General features: G+C 51.1%; 1 protein-coding gene across 5 annotated transcripts in view; it reads left to right on the forward strand.

Annotated features, from left to right (window-relative positions):
* The first annotated feature begins 3,473 nt into the window (after positions 1-3,473).
* The window catches only part of LOC135993492 (H(+)/Cl(-) exchange transporter 5), a 52,775-nt gene continuing 40,631 nt past the window's right edge, over positions 3,474-15,617 (forward strand). Inside the window, exons 1-3 of one of the 5 annotated variants that reach the window (XM_065643404.1) lie at positions 3,474-3,561; positions 4,013-4,344; positions 4,443-4,519. In XM_065643404.1, coding sequence (XP_065499476.1) covers positions 4,516-4,519 — 4 coding nt within the window. In that variant the 5' untranslated portion in view covers positions 3,474-3,561; positions 4,013-4,344; positions 4,443-4,515. The remainder of the gene's footprint in view (positions 3,562-4,012; positions 4,345-4,442; positions 4,520-15,617) is intronic. The other 4 variants (XM_065643403.1, XM_065643408.1, XM_065643402.1 and 1 more) reach the window with 4 other exon arrangements.

Here is a 15,617-nt window from a genome sequence, read left to right on the forward strand (position 1 = left end):
ATCAGCCCTGCTGCCCAGAGCATGGAGGGGGTGAGGAAGGCGTAAAGCCAAATCCAGCAGCCCCTGCTCCCCGGGAGGCCTGGGGGGGGCTGAGAGCACACCCTAGTGCGGGGCACATCTAACGGGTGGGAGCATCACACTGTGCACAAAGTTGCGACGGCTGCATCCAGGGACCACCCAGGGCTGAGGCCAGAGGAGCTGGTCCTCATTTCTTGGTGCTCATTCCTGGGGGAACCCAGCTGAGCCACGAGATCACAGAGAAGGTCGGATGAAGTCAGGGTTCACCTCATCAGGACCTGTGACATGGTCTTCCTCTTCTAAAGGATCTTCACTTACACGGCATGAGGCTGGTGGCATTTTCTTAGGGTTATTGTTATGGTAAAACGAGGGTCTCTTCTCTCACATCCCAAAAGTGGGAGTGTTGCCAGCTGCACCGTGACATTCACCTTTGCTACCTCTCCTGGTGGGACATGGGCAGTCTGAGGGTACCAGGGTGCTGGGCATTGTATGAAACCTTTCGATGAAGAGATGTAGGGCCATCGTCCCACCCACCATCTGAGGAGACGTTCCTGGGGGAAGCAAACACATCTGTGCAGGATGTGCGCATCTCTGTCCCAAGCAGGACCTGGGAGCTTGCAGAGCCCCCCAGCCTCGTGAACCGCTGCTCCTGGGACAACCGAGAGCTGGAGCCTTGGATCCTGCTCTGCTCTGGTCCTCTTGCGCCGCAGGGCTCTCTGCTGCCGGACTCAGCCTCTTGGCAGGAGCAGGAGATGTTCTTGCTCCACTTCCAGCAACATCACCCCACCGTGTCCTCAGCATGGCTCTGTGCTCCTCTGGGTTGTGTCCCAGCAGGGACTGGCCATGCTTCCAGGGCTAGAGAAGAAACCAGTCAGGTTTTCAGCCAGTCTCCATGGGAGGAGGAGAAGATGCCTCCCCAGGACACCAAGGGGTAACTGGGGAGCCCAAGCCGGGTGCTCCTGGCTGGTGGTGGGTCTGTCTGGCCGGGCAGCTCCTGCCTGCACCGCTGCTGCCCTCTAGTGCTGCCTGCACCCCCAGTACTGCCTGTCCCCAGCCGGACTGGTGATGGATTGGGAGGTGGGCTCTGGTATCACAGAATCACAGAATGTCAGGGATCGGAAGGGATCTCGAAAGCTCATCCAGCCCAATCCCCCCGCCGGAGCAGGAACACCCAGATGAGGTTACACAGGAAGGTGTCCAGGCGGGTTGGAATGTCTGCAGAGAAGGAGACTCCACAGCCTCCCTGGGCAGCCTGGGCCAGGCTCTGGCACCCTCACCGGGAAGAAGTTTCTTCTCATATTTAAGTGGAACCTCCTGTGTTCCAGTTTGCACCCATTGCCCCTTGTCCTATCACTGGTTGTCACCCAGAAGAGCCTGGCTCCATCCTCCTGACACTCCCCCTTTCCATATTGATCCCCACGAGTGAGGTCACCCCTCAGTCTCCTCTTCTCCAGCTCCAGAGCCCCAGCTCCTCAGCCTTTCCTCACATGGGAGATGCTCCACTCAGTAGTGGGGCTGCATCTTTTGGGGGGACTGGCTCCTACTGGGGGCACAAACCATAGCTGCCCCGGCTGCTTGTCCAAGGAACTCGGTGCTGCTGAGAATGCTTGTGCACTGGGGAAGGGAGGGGGGAATCCCCATAAAAACTGCTGCCACAGTTCTTGGCCCATGGAGACAGATGGGGAGAAGGAAAACTGAGGCACCATGGCTCTCCCTCCTCCCTGGCACACACAGTAGCTCTGTGCTCCACTCTGATGGTGCCCCCGGTTTGGCACGAGGGTGCAGGGGATTACAGGGAGCATCTGGGCAGAGACCAGTGGGTGCAGCCAAGCCTCGGGGGGTCTGGACTGGGGGGGAGCTGGATTTAGCCCCCGGAGCCCTGAGGTACCATTTGATGGGGCTTGGGTGGGCAGAAGTGAAGGGATGCTGGGTTTAGGACGGATCTAGGACTGCCTTTTGTCCTCCAGACTTGTCTGCTTTGGGCATCAGGAGGGATGGTGCCTTCCTGGGGGGACAGGGAGAGCTGCCAGCCCCCTGCTCTGCCCTGGCCTGGGGAGGTCCAGGGCCAGCCCAGGGCAGGGTGTTGTCATTGAGGTTGTCCTCTGCAGCCATACCACAAGCCAGAAGCAGACCTGAGGTTAAAAAGTTGTTTTCCCGACGTTAAGCCTTTGCTTTAAACCCACATTTCTTCCACCTTATATATTTTGTGCCCCAAGGGACTGTCCCCAAGCGCTGGCCGGCTCGCCCTCAGTGTGGCACGGAAAGTGGGGTCGGACACCGAGGTGAGTGAGCTGGTGCCGAGGGACAGGTTGTCTGTGGGTTGTGGAAAGTGCTAACGCCTTTTGCATGCGTTTGGTAGATTGAGGGGGAATAGTGTTCCTGGAGCTGGAAATTTTCCTGTTCCCGTTAACATCTTCCCCTCACAGTCGGATTTTGTGGGGCTGGAAAGTGCTCCATCTTGTATAAGGATGTGTTCTCCAGCTAGAGGCATTCAGGGAGAGAAACTCCTCCGTGACCTTCAACTCCTCCACAGTGGCTGGGGAAAAGGGTGGCAAGGAGGGACACTTGTTGTTAAGACCAGGGCAAAACCATCTCCCCTCACCCCAAGTGGTTTGGCAGCAGTGATGTCCCAGCCCAGGGCTGGGTGGTGATGGATGAGCTGAGCGCAGGGAAAAGCAAAAGATGCTTGGGTTGGGTCCAGCCCTCCTCACCCTACAGGGTGGGATTTTCCTGAGAGTTTCAGCATGGGGTGGGGTCCCAGTGGGGCTCATGGTGGTGGCAGAGGGCAGAGACCTTTGGGACCTGCTGCACCAGCCTGGCTGGGGGACACAGGGGTCAGTGATGGGGGCGTTCGTGATGGAGGGTCAGCAATATTGTCAGTGATGGGAGCGTCGGCAGCGGGAGGATCTGTGTTTGGGGGGTCAGTGATGGGGGTCAGCAATGGGGAGTATCTACTGGGAGGGTCTGTGGTGGGGGATCAGTGATGGGAGTCAGCTACAGGGGATCAGTGGTGGTGGCAGCCTGCGAGAGGAGGTTGGGGGTCAGTGATGGGCAGTCTCTGCTGGGACAGCCAGTGATGCGGGGGTCAGCAGTGGGGCGGACCAGCAACAGGGGACCAGTGGTGGGGAGGCCAGGGATGGAGGTGGTCACTGAGGTAGTGGGCCTGCGGCAGGAGGCTAGCGATGGAGGGGCGGACAGCCGGGCCGGAACAGCGGCAGGGTGGTGGTGCGATTCGCGCTGTTGCCCCACGGTGGCCTCACTCAGGGACTCTCCGCACCCGCTTCGCCTGCCCTTGACCAACCCGTCGCAAAACGAGGAGCATATCGCTTTAAGAGCCCGACGCCCACACTCAAGATGGCGGCGGCGAGGTGCCGCTGCTTCAACAGCAGCACGGTGCGCCTGCGCAAGGCGCTGCCGGATGGGCGGGGCAGCGCGGGTGTCACGTGGGCGACGTGACCCCGCCCCGTCGCGCAGGTGCCGCGGCCGCGGGGGCGGTGGGGGCCCGGGCCTGGGCCTGGCGGAGCGGGGCCCGGAGCAGCCGAGGTAGGGGCCGAGGGGCCGGGGCAGGCCCCGGGGGGTGGGCCGGGGCAGCTGTGAGGCCGAGCGCTGTGGGCGGGAGTGGAGGACTCGTGGAGCCGAGCGCTGTGGGGCGGCGTGGGCCGTGGGTGGGAAGGCCACGAACCGCCGTGGCTCTGGGCTCCCGCCGTGCTGGGGCACCGGAGCTCGGCCTGAGCGGTGCCGTGGGGGGAGTCGGACATGGGCCGGATCGGCCTCCCCCGGCGGCCTCCGGGCATCCTGTGGGTCAGGCTGGCCGCTGCTCCCGTGCCGGCCTTCTTCCCCCAAGAAACTTGAGTCTTATCAGCTTGTGAGGAGCTTCTGTTGGGATTTTGTACACCCTGGGGAAACTGTCTTGTCTCCCGGGCTCCTAAATGTGAACGTTTGAAAAGCTGCTCCTGGAAATGAAAACTGGCTCTTGTGTTGTCACGTATTCCAGGTTCAAAAAAGAAGAAGCCTGCAAACCACAGTCACAAGCTAAACGTGGATTCGTAAATGTGGTGACACCCCTGCCCTACCATCCTGCCTCCTTTTCCCATAGAGCCTTGATGCTTGTGTCCGCTAAAATTAATTTGCTCTTCCCTCGTCTTAGTTGGGCCAGTGTTGCAACTGGTGGTGGGAAGCAGGAGCTTTAGCAAAAGCTGGTGTAGAAAGTTGAAGAGAATCGTGAAATGGGAGAATTCCCAGATCCCTGTGTCGGGCAGGGATGATCTCCATGAAACTCGATGTGAGTCCAGTGCCTGAAGTGCCTTCGGTCCCGCTGGCTCTGAGGTACAGGGCTGACACCCTCACAGTTCTGCACGGGGAAAGGCCGTGTGTGTGTCCTGGCTGTGTTTTCTTGCCTGTGTAAGTGACTCTTTCTCTTCCAGCAGCTCCAAGAAGCATCGAAGTGAAGGCAGGAGCAGCTGAGCCTTGGGAGAAGGTACTGCCGCTGCTTGTTGGATGGGTAAATTATCTTCTTGTAGTCATGATTAACCTTTCCTGTGGGTGAAGGCCAGTGCTGAGAACAGAGCGCTGGGCTCGGGCAGCGTGTGCGAGGGGATGGGCTGCGGGGGACACGCCACCCGCTTTCCTTTCTGTCTGCGTCTGCTGGAGTGCATGTGGTTGGAGCTGCTGTCCCTCTCCATTTGTTTGGGTGCTCAAGGAAAATTCCCATCTGAAGGAGCCACCAGGCATAGGTGGGGTGAGAAATAGGTCAGCTGGAGTTTGGAAATCCTTTAATACAACATGTGTTACCAGCTTCTGGATGTTGTGAGCTTTCATTTGTCTAAGTTGTAAAGCCTTTGTTAAGCTCGAAAGTTGTGGGCAGAACGAAAGGAACAATTTAGCTTTCTACACTTGTGCAAAGCAGGTGTTTGTGAAAGGCACATCTCATAATTTTCCAGGTGTTGGTGGTTCTGCTCTGGGTGGCTGTTGGGGAGGTTGGTGGTGGGGTGGGACTGCAAGTGCTGGCACCTGGGAGGCAGTGGGGACATGTGGCTGGCAGACACTGCTGCGCCTCTGACTCCCCTTGCTCCCAGAAGAACTTGAGAACAGGTTTATTTTTGCAAATTGTTTTTAATTCTTCGGGATGCAATGGCCAAATCAGCTTGTTGCCAGCCTGAGCTGGAGCTTTGCTGAGCTGCTGCTTTCTGAAATGGCCTCCCACCCTCTGCATGGTGATGGGTGCAGGTCTATAGTATATGACCTTAAACTTGTTTTCAACAAAATGTCTTTTGAGGTTTGGATTTGGTTTTGGTTTCCCCAAGATTTTGTGGTGTTGTTGCTAACAGTTCTTCTCCAGTAACTCCAGAAGCTGAAATGGTTTGGGAGCAGCACCCAATCAAAAGTCTGGTGTGTTTTTTTTGTTCGTTTGTTTGTTTTTAACGGAGTTGTGTTGTCCCTGCACCTTCTAACCCTCCTGTATGCCACACACACTTGAAAACATAATAGCAAATTTCCTTTGGTCTCTCTGCAGACTCACACATCATTATCTTCAGCTACCAGAAAGCTGCAGAAGTTAGAAAATCACCATGGGCCCTAAAACACCAAAGCTCGTTGCTCTTTCCTCCCGCTGAATTTTGTTGGGAGTCATTGGGAAGTTGTGCTGCACAGATGTATTTTTCTCTCACGTCCTTCGCTGTACAGCTGTGCTGCTGCTTTCTGCTGCCCTGTGCTCTTGGCAACCCTGCTGTGTTTCAGGACTGGGTAACACTGTGAGGCAAGATTTCAGTTTTATCTAAATACTTTCCTTCAGTTGTTCTCCAGCACTACTTTGTCTGATTTACATTTGATCTGTGTGGGGTTTTTTTGTTGGTGTTGTTTTTTTTTTTTTTGTTTGGTTTTTAAGCCATGAAGCTCATAATTGAGTAAGAAATGTGGCTATTTCAGGGAAATATCTGTTAACGATACATTATTCGTTCAACTCTAGATGTGTTGGCAAGGCAAAAAACTGGTTGTGCAATTTTCACGTTGCAGCCTGCAATTAGAACGCGGAGTCGTTTGCTGTCCGGATGAAGAGCTGCTCTTCACGATCAGCTGGTTTAATGGGAGGAATCATGGAACGAGCTCTTAGGTTGGCAGCCGTGACTGTCACATGAGTTATCAGCAGCAGGTTTCAGCAGAGGGGTTTCAAAAACCGGGGACGCCGATGGTGCAGGGGGGCAGTGACTCTGGTGTGGGGTGCTGGCAGGTGGCCTTGTGCTCAGGGTGCATCTTCTGCTGCTGAGATGCCTGGAGACATCTCCCGCAGCACCCAGGATGTGCCGCTGTCTAGATTTGGTGTGGAGATTTTAAGTGCAGGGTGACGTACACAAATGTTCTTTTTTTACCTGGGAACAGCATTTTCAAGGATGTGTCTGTGTGGTGGTGGCATCCAGACCATCAGACCAAGGTGCTGCTGTAGCCCTGTGGGCTCTCAGGTCTCACCCGCTTCTGCTCCTTTGCACTGTGTCCACCTTTGCCGACCTCCTCCTCCTCCAACACCCGTATTATTTCTTTCCCTCTGCCACAGATCTTCATTTTCTTCTTCCTCCCTGGTATGGAATGTGGCTCCAGCTGGATCTGGTCACTAGTGAAGAAAGGCAAACCTGTCCCTCAAAATTCCTCACTTTGAGCATGCTCACATAGCTCATCCATAGGATATCACAAGGCATTTGTGATGTGCTATGAAATATGCTTGCAAGGGCTGGCAGGGGCTGACGCTGCCATCATCTGGTCTTGGACTCATCTAGTGGGTTTGTTTGGGAGTTGGGATTCAGGTCTGAGTGCCCATGTGCAGAATTTGACAGCGTGGGTATGAATGTTTATGTGCATTTGCATCACGTTTTTAATTATTCCCTATGGAATAACAGCTCACTCTTGATTACGCAGCACGGCCTCACGTGCAGTTATTTCAGAAGGAAGTCTGCCTGGGGAAGATCCTTCTCTGAATGAGTCCCTTGCCCATGGAAGCCCACCCGTCCCCTCGATGTTGCTTGTGCAACATCCCATGGCAGAGCAGATGTCATCAGACGGAGCAGGCAAGGCCACCCTGCGCCCATCCACATCTGCTTAAGTGGAGAAGCTGCAAAGCTGGGTGATTTGGACTTGCACGGTGCTGCGTACCCATCGCTGTCATGCTGCAGGTGTTGTTTCTGTGGTGCTTTCGGTTTGAGGCCAGCGCTTGGACGCTGCGAAGTGGTGTGCGAACACCCTAACTGATGTTTCAGGGCTTGTTGCAGTGTTGCTGACAATGTTTCACAGAATCTCAGAATGCCAGGGATTGGAAGGGACCTTGAAAGCTCATCCAGTCCAATCCCCCCACCAGAGCAGGAACACCCAGATGAGGTTCCACAGGAAGGTGTCCAGGTGGGTTGGAATGTCTGCAGAGAAGGAGACTCCACAACCAAACTGGGCAGCCTGGGCCAGGCTCTGGCACCCTCACTGGGAAGAAGTTTCTTCTCATATTTAAGTGGAACCTCCTGTGTTCCAGTTTGCACCCATTGCCCCTTGTCCTATCACTGGTTGTCACCGAGAAGAGCCTGGCTCCGTGCTCCTGACACTCCCCCTTTCCATATTGATCCCCATGAATGAGGTCACCCCTCAGTCTCCTCCAGCTCCAGAGCCCCAGCTCCCTCAGCCTTTCCTCACACAGGAGATGCTCCACTCCCTTCAGCATCTTCGTGGCTGCGCTGGACTCTCTCCAGCAGTTCCCTGTCCTTCTGGAACTGAGGGGCCCAGAACTGGACACAATATTCCAGATGTGATCTCACCAGGGCAGAGTAGAGGGGCAGGAGAACCTCTCTGACCTACTGACCACCCCCTTCTAATCCCCCCCAGGTCCCATTGGCCTTCTTGGCCACAAGGGTACAGTGCTGGCTGGTTTCATAGTTGTTCCTTTTCTGCACGGCTGTGTCGTGGCAGGTGGGATGTCAGGTGTGCATCCCTACATCCTTTTGGGTGAAGCCATTGAAGTTTTCCTCAAAACCCGTTTGTTTCTCAAGGTTGAGGAAGGAGCGAGCCTGTCTCCAGGGAAGGCAGCTGTTGCAGCACCCTGTTGTTATCTGGAGAAGAAAGCCATGGCTGTGCTGTAGGGCAGAACCGGGGTGTCTCCAGGATGGCTCTGGACCTTCAGCAGCCAGCTGACTGAACTTTGGATGTGTCTGTGTAGTGGATATATGTGCATTTTATTCCTAAGAAGGGATACTGCATGCATGCTTGGGTAATAGAGTTAGGGGAGATAAGAATACCCAGACGAGCGCTTTGTTCAGAGGGAGGCAACCGGTGGCTTTTTAGGGGACAGGAGATTTTCATCACGTCCCTGATTTTCATCTTAATAGTCCTTTTGCCTCTTAATGGGATTTTGCTTTAAGCAAAAAATTCTCAAGAAATTTAAGTGCTGAAGTGATACCTACACAGGGTATGTAAAATTACCTTGTGTTTTTTTTTTTTTTTCTTTTTTTAATGATACCTGCTACAGTATCACTTTTTAAGAAGTTTTAAATAAAAGAAATACTGCTGTAGTCAGGGACTGTTCATTTCAGCTCTTCTTTGAGACTGTAAGGACCGTAATCCATAAAGGGAAAATCCTTTGTGTGTTTGTGTGGTGCTTACGATCTCTTGAGTGCTGCACGGCAATAAATTGAACAGTTCCTCATGAAATGTACATGCAGTTCCATTTTCCAGAACACTTTATAACGAACAGCATGGGAGGTGTCCGTTAACAGAGGGTCTGAAACCCATGGTGACTCTGCTACCTGCTATGGATGAGGCCAGCCCGCCACCACCGAGAATCGACTCCTAAAGCTGCTTCCTAAGAACCTACCTGGAAATTAATTAGCGGGACAGGCTGCTTATTTCAGTGGCAGTAGCTGCTTTACAAATTTCACTCTTCCCAGTGGGTATATGGAAATCTCTTTGTATTTTGAGGGTGCTGGTGCTGTGGGTAGCTGCAGAGCGTTTGGACGCTGAAACGCTGCAGCTTCTGTTGTCGAAGAGCGGAAGGTGAACTGTGGAACGTGCGTTCTGGTTTTGTAGGAGACTGAACCATCTGTAGAAATTCAATGAGTCCCGAGAGCTGCTTCGGTATTGCAGTCAGTGAGCGCTGTTGTGTGTGCCAGCTTGTTCTGGCTCAACGCAAGGAGTTTCAGACCTGTCGGGCTGCCATTCAGTACTTCAAAAATGCCATTTTTATCTGCCCCCTTTTCAGGAACTTTGTTTATTTTTTAAAATGCCTAGTGACTGTACGAGGAGAGAGTGCGTGTTGAATAGCCAGTCAGCCTGCGAGCAGAATGAAATCCATTGCTTCGACAAAAATGTATAAAATCAGCTGCATTGTGTGCGCCGAGCGGTTCAAATGGATTTCATGGAGCGGGAGGTGTCGGAAAGGTAACTTGTGTGCACAGTCCTCGGGGTCTGGCCGCTTCCCAGCGTTCGGTGCATGTAATTCTCACTGCGATTTGGCAGAATCTCTTTGGATCATTAGTTCCACCTCCCTGGGGAAGCTCAGCAGCGGCTCTTGCCAGGGCTCCGGTTCTCCCCCCATAACCTTCTTACTGTCATGACAGGGAAGCTTTTCTCACCAAGGATTTTGTGCAAGTTGGGTGCTTTACATTCTCTTTGTGGCTCAGAAAATCCCCTTGTAAGTCCAGTGTAGCCTATATTTCAGTAATTTGGGTGTCTTCTATGCTGTCAAGCAAGAAGCAGAGCTGCAGTCTCCCCAAAGTCTTAACCCGATGCCACGTTGTGCTGTTTGAATTTCAGGGTCTGCTGTGAAACGTCACAAAACCAAACAAGAAATAGCAGATATTCTGCTGGAATACAGTACTTGGCACTCAACAATAGTATGAAGTGACAGTTTTTCCAGCTGAAACTTGATGAAAGCTTGAAACTAAACTGGACTATAAAATATAACGGGAAATATTTATTGAAATTTTGCTGTTGTAGCCATGATGGTCTTTTTTTTAAAAAAAAAAAGGGGGAGGGGGAGGCAGGGAAAGGAGAGGGGAAAAAAGTGGTGGTGTTTGATGAAATGATATTTTATCACTGGTTATTTGGCTTTTTTTTTGTCTGACACAGTTTTGGGCATGAGCTTTCTCCATTAAGTCTGAAGGACTTCAGCTCTGTAACAGCAAATTCTTATCCATTTTGAATTCCAGGAAAATAACCTGATGTAACAGGTACAGAAAGAATGAGATGGTTGTGAGTTGTGTAATCTGAAGGCGAAGACCCTCTTAGTGTGCACAGCTAGTGGTTACAGTGCATGAGTGGTATGTGTTACTATGAGGAGTTAATTTTAATCTGAAAAGTGGAAAGGAGTTTACAAAGCACTAGTTCTGTGGCTGCGTTAACTTACTTTAATCAGGAAGTATACCTTGAATGAATTGACTTATTTTCTTGTCTGCCCTATGGGGGTAAACAGGAAAGGCGCAGCATTTAAAAACGCTGCGATCGGGCGAGTTGTTCCGCGTGGGGTGTGGAACTGTCGGACGTGGTTGTGGCACAGGGACCCGTGTGGGTGCCGGGTGTCTGCGGGTGTTGCTGCAAACCGTGGGTGGATACAGCCGCGGAGCACGGCCTGTGTGGGGAGCACACCGTGCAGTGATAGTTTTTTGGGAATGGAGAAGACAATATAAGCCTCTTGCTTGACTAGTTCTTGGGATCTGCCCGTTGCAGTGTTAGGAATCGCATTTAAGAAACATTACTGAGCCTTGAAGTGTGTCTGGGTTTAGAGGGCAGAGCATTTACTCTGTGTGCTTCCCTACCAGAAAGTGGAAAAAGAATGTTTGGAGCGAGTTGAGAGAAGGGAACGGAGCTGGGGAAGGGGCTGGAGCACAAGTGTGATGGGAGCGGCTGAGGGAGCTGGGGGTTCAGCTGGAGAACAGGAGCTGAGGGGAGACCTTCTGATCTCTGACCTGCCTGAAAGGAGCTTGGAGCCAGGGGGGGTCGGGCTCTGCTCCCCAGGAACAAGCGCCAGGACCAGAGGAAATGGCCTCAAGTTGCGCCAGGGGAGGTTGAGGTTGGATCTGGGGAACAATTTCTTCCCCAGAGGGTTGTCGGGCATTGGAACAGCCTGCCCAGGGCAGTGGTGGAGTCACCATCCCTGGAGGGGTTGGACAGACGGAGATGAGGTTCTCAGGGACATGGGGCAGTGCCAGGGGTGGGTTAATGGTTGGACTCTGATCTTGAGGGTCTCTTCCACCCAAAATGATTCTATGGTATAAAACCAATATTTGGCCAGTACTATTGGTTTTTATGCTGCCTTGAAGATTTTTCTGCATTAAGATCTTCTCATCTGGCATCCAGGTCATTTTTCCACTTGATTTTGGGGCAGATATGCTGTGCTATTCTACTCTGGGTCCTGTGTTAACTGGCTTCTTCCCATTTGTGTTGGGAAGGCTGGATGAGCGGAGTGACATCTGTCTGTTGTTGAAGATTTGCTAACCTGAGGATGCCCTGTAGGCACTCGGGAGTCATAGATTACCAGCTACACAGGTATGTTTTAAAAACAAGGCTCTTGCTCAGCTGATACTCCTACGCAGAGCTGTGCTACTCAGCAAGTGTCACCATCCTGGATTTCCAAAGATGGAGGTAACAGCAGAGAAGCTGCTGGTTGTGTGTCAGTATGGAAGCTGCTGTAAATAACTGATTTTAGCCTGGAAAATACAGAAAGCTCAAAAACCAGTAGCAAAACCCCTTTAGCTCTCTGTTGTGTGTCACAATCACAAACTGCCTGTAAATTTGGTCTTTTGCATTTTCAAGTTAGGCTGCTTTTTGTCAAAACATGAAAAGGTGGAGGTGTTTATGAAGAAGCTCTTGGCCGTTAGGGACTTGTGTGGTGGTTTTGCTTCAGGACCAGGGAAGAGGTGGCTGAGCTGAGATTTTGGCTTTTTAACTGAAAGTTAAAAAAAATAGCAACAAACATGCAATTCTTATTAGTTAGTATGTGTGCTTAGAACTGCAAAAAAAGTTCCTGGGTGCATTCAACAGTTCCACATTTTGTGGTCATATCTCACTACATTGCTTTCAAATACAATGAAGCATGCGCTTAAGGATGCCCATTCCTATAGTCAAGTGAGCTCTGAATTGGGAAAGTGGTGCTTCTGAGGGCAGCTCACACACAGGCTTTTAACCCTGACTGTTCATTTAAAGTCAGGTCCAAGATCAGAAGAGATTTCAAATATACTTTCTTCTGAATTATCGCTTACTTTAGCAGACCACTTGAACATATTAGTGACTTTTATAATACATATAAAAATAATAATTGGAATTAAATTGGTACAAATCATTGGTATTAGACTATTAAAATGTTCTTTCAGTGATTTTTAACTATAAAAAAACCTGAAAGTGAAAATGGAAATTACAAAAAGTTGAAGAGGAAAAAAACAACCCAGCAAAAGCAAGGCGGTGTGATTTGCGTCTTGGCACTTACTGCGTTTCTGTATGATGAAGCACCTTAAAAACAAGGATTTCTGAAGAAAAGCACTGAAATGTCCGTGATCCCAGTAAACGTGCTGGTCAGGCTGCTTTGATCTGAACGTTGAGCGACACTGGAGCAAAGCTACAGTAGGGGTAATATAGTGCAAGAGGATGAAGCCAAACCCGTTGGGCGAGCCTGGACCCGAGAGCTGTCTGGGGCCCGCGGTCGGTGTCACAAGGGGGACACAAATCAAAGTGGTGGTTGGTAACGTGGATATCGAGTGTGTGTGGCATGGGGTTCTCTTCTGAACCCCGCTGGCTCGCGCTGGGCAGGTCTGCGTGCACTGGAAGCAGAGGTGTTCATCCTGGGCGGAGGGGTAAGCAGCACGTAACTTTGGAAACGGGAGCGCGTGTTGGGAAATCCAAGGTGTGGTCTGTCTCTCTGAACAGGCTGGTTACTTGGCACGTCACAGATGCGTGTTCTGCTGAAACCGGGAGAAAAAGTTAAGCCTTCCGAGAAGAGCAGCATGGTTGTACACAGGGATGTTGGGGTTGGTTTCGCTGCTCGTCCTTGGGTGTCTGCAGCTTTGCTCAGCATCTCCAGTACACTGGTGTACCAGCTCTTCTGTCCTGCCCTGCCTCCAGTGCAGCTGTTTGCTTCCAATAACGTGTGTGGACCCAGCTCGTAGGTACAGTCAACTGTAGAAAACAGTGACGATATCAACCAAAAAAATGGCAACATCAACAAAAACGTTTAAATGAGCGTCTACTGCTTGAGGGGTGATTTGAGAGCTGTGGTTGTGTATCAGTAATTATCAGGGAGAACTGCTGTTTGGCTTTTAGGAAGTGGAGCGAGGTGGTGTAGCATACCGAAAAGATGCTATCTGTTGGAAACATAACCGGCTTTCAGCCTGCAAGCAGTTGTAGGACTGCTCCTGCTTCTGAGTTCCCATTCAAATTCCCCTTCAGGTGGCAGGGAAGGCCCTGAAGGTAAGAAAGCGTCTGTGTGGGTTGGGGAGCAAACAGAGCCTCGCCAGTGGCTGCTTAGGAACCTGTTTCCCTGCTGAATTTGTAGGAAACGTAAATACTGCGTACAGGTCAGTGCCCAGTGTTGGTGCATTCGCTTCCCCAGTGTGTGCCGCACGTGTGTGCGCAGAAACTTGCTGGTGACTCCTCTCTCTGCAAGACCTTTCCCTGTCACTGTCTTGTGTTGTCATAAGAAGTTTTTAATGTGAATTTTCCCCCAGTCAAAACAGGACCTGGTTTGCCAGAGGTGATTTAGCAACCTAATAATTGGTAAATCCAGTAATGTTGTGAACAGTCTTGTTTGCTGACTGTTAAATGTTACTTGGCTTGTTTTGACACAATTCCTTAAAACTATACCCAAGGTGATTAATGTTGCAAAGAACTGGAACATGTCTGGGAAGAGGGAGGGAGAATGAGCTTTCCTGGAGAAGCCAATCGATGCAGCGGAAAACTGGGAGGAAATAAATATGTTTCTAATAATGAGTTGGGATTTACTGGCACTACTAGTGACAGCTGTCCTGAATTTGCGCTACACAGCATTTCTTTTGGCTTTGGGAGGACTGACGCTGGTCTTGATCGGGGCTGGCAGGGCCTTTGGCTGCATCCGTGTGCTCAAGGCATCAGCTCCTCTCGGTCATCACCTGCTCCGGGTCGTGCTGGGGTTATGGCTGTGGCTGTGGTGGTGTCAAAGCTGCCTGTGCAATTGTAGGATGAACTCAGTGTTCTGCTTTTGGAAGTGATGGCACTTCACGGAGGAAGACTGAGCAAACCTGCGTGGTGTGAATTAACCCTACCACAAGCCTCGCCCCACAGGTACCTACCATGCAAGTAGTTCAAAACCAACAACAATTTCTCATTTCCACAAGAAGTAAATAAGCTTTTCCTCTCCATTTCATGGATGGAGATACCAAAGCAGGTAATATGATTTAGCTTAAACCACAAGTTGCTTTGTGGGATGGGGATACAGCCTTCCGGCTGCTGGCTCCTGGTCTCAGGTCTGTGTGACCTTGTCTCGTGACGTCTTTTTGCTTGTCGGTACTGCAGGGGAAAACAAGCTTCTGCTTCTCTGTCAGACAGGAAGGCAAGATGCAGGAGCAGGAGAATATGGTCTGTTTGCTTGAAGCCCTTTGTTCACGGGGTGATTCTCGGGAGCGGATCTTGGCCTCCCTCTGCCCTTTCCCATCTCTTGCCTTTGCTGCAGCTCCAAGGGCCGTGGCTGGCTGGGCCAGCTCCGGTTCTGTGATGGCATTAACCAGCCTGGGCACTTCGTGGGTATCCTTGGCCCTTTGTTCTCCCATCGGAAAGCCAGATGTTTCCATCATTCCCATCCCACTTTGTCTTGTTGCCTTTTTTTTCCCCCCGAAAGCACTTCAAAAGCACATTCCTGTTTGATTTAAATGTGCACATACCCAGGGATTAGGAACAGCATGCGCAGTGTTTATGCATATGATGACTGCCAAAACTTTTCTCACAAATACCAGTTTAGAAAGTTGTACAAGACCTTTACCAAAAGATGGACCTCCTGGGTACTGGCGGGGAAAACTAGTTGCAAATTAGTGTAGAAGTTGGGGTGAGGTCTTTATCTTGGCAAGAGGTAGCACTGTGTTCTCATCAGATCTGCTAGAAATAATTAGTCATTTCTTCAGTGAACTGAACAGTACAAAGCCGTTAAAAGTTCTTGTGTTGTAGGTGTTGAGTGTTTTCATGCTTATTGTGTGGAAAACACCAGGAGAGGAGTCTTCAGCTGCTCGTTCTCCTCGTTCGTCTTCCTCCTCCAGGAAAACCAACAGAAAAAAATCCACCTGATCTGCCCTCCCCAGCAAACCCAAGGAGCTTTCCTGCTGCGTGCCTTACTAGTATGTTTTGCTTCCCTATAAGTCTTCTGACCAGCTCTGTGTAGCTGGTGTGAGCTGTGGAAACTCCTGGTAAAGCAGGAGAAACGGGCTGCGTATTTTTCTTATTTCTGGAAATTCCTCTTATGTAAAGCATCTGCAGCAGCAAACCATTTCTTTAACCAGTGGTGGGTGATTGTGGGGGATTTTTAATCTAATAAATGAAACATCTTTCTTCTGGAGATGTGGTCTTCTGGCAAGTGTGTGCGATTTGATTAACAACCACCTGAGAAACAAGGTTTTATTCAG

Source organism: Caloenas nicobarica, chromosome 12, assembly GCF_036013445.1.
Source record: "Caloenas nicobarica isolate bCalNic1 chromosome 12, bCalNic1.hap1, whole genome shotgun sequence".
NCBI classification, from domain to species: Eukaryota; Metazoa; Chordata; class Aves; order Columbiformes; family Columbidae; genus Caloenas; species Caloenas nicobarica.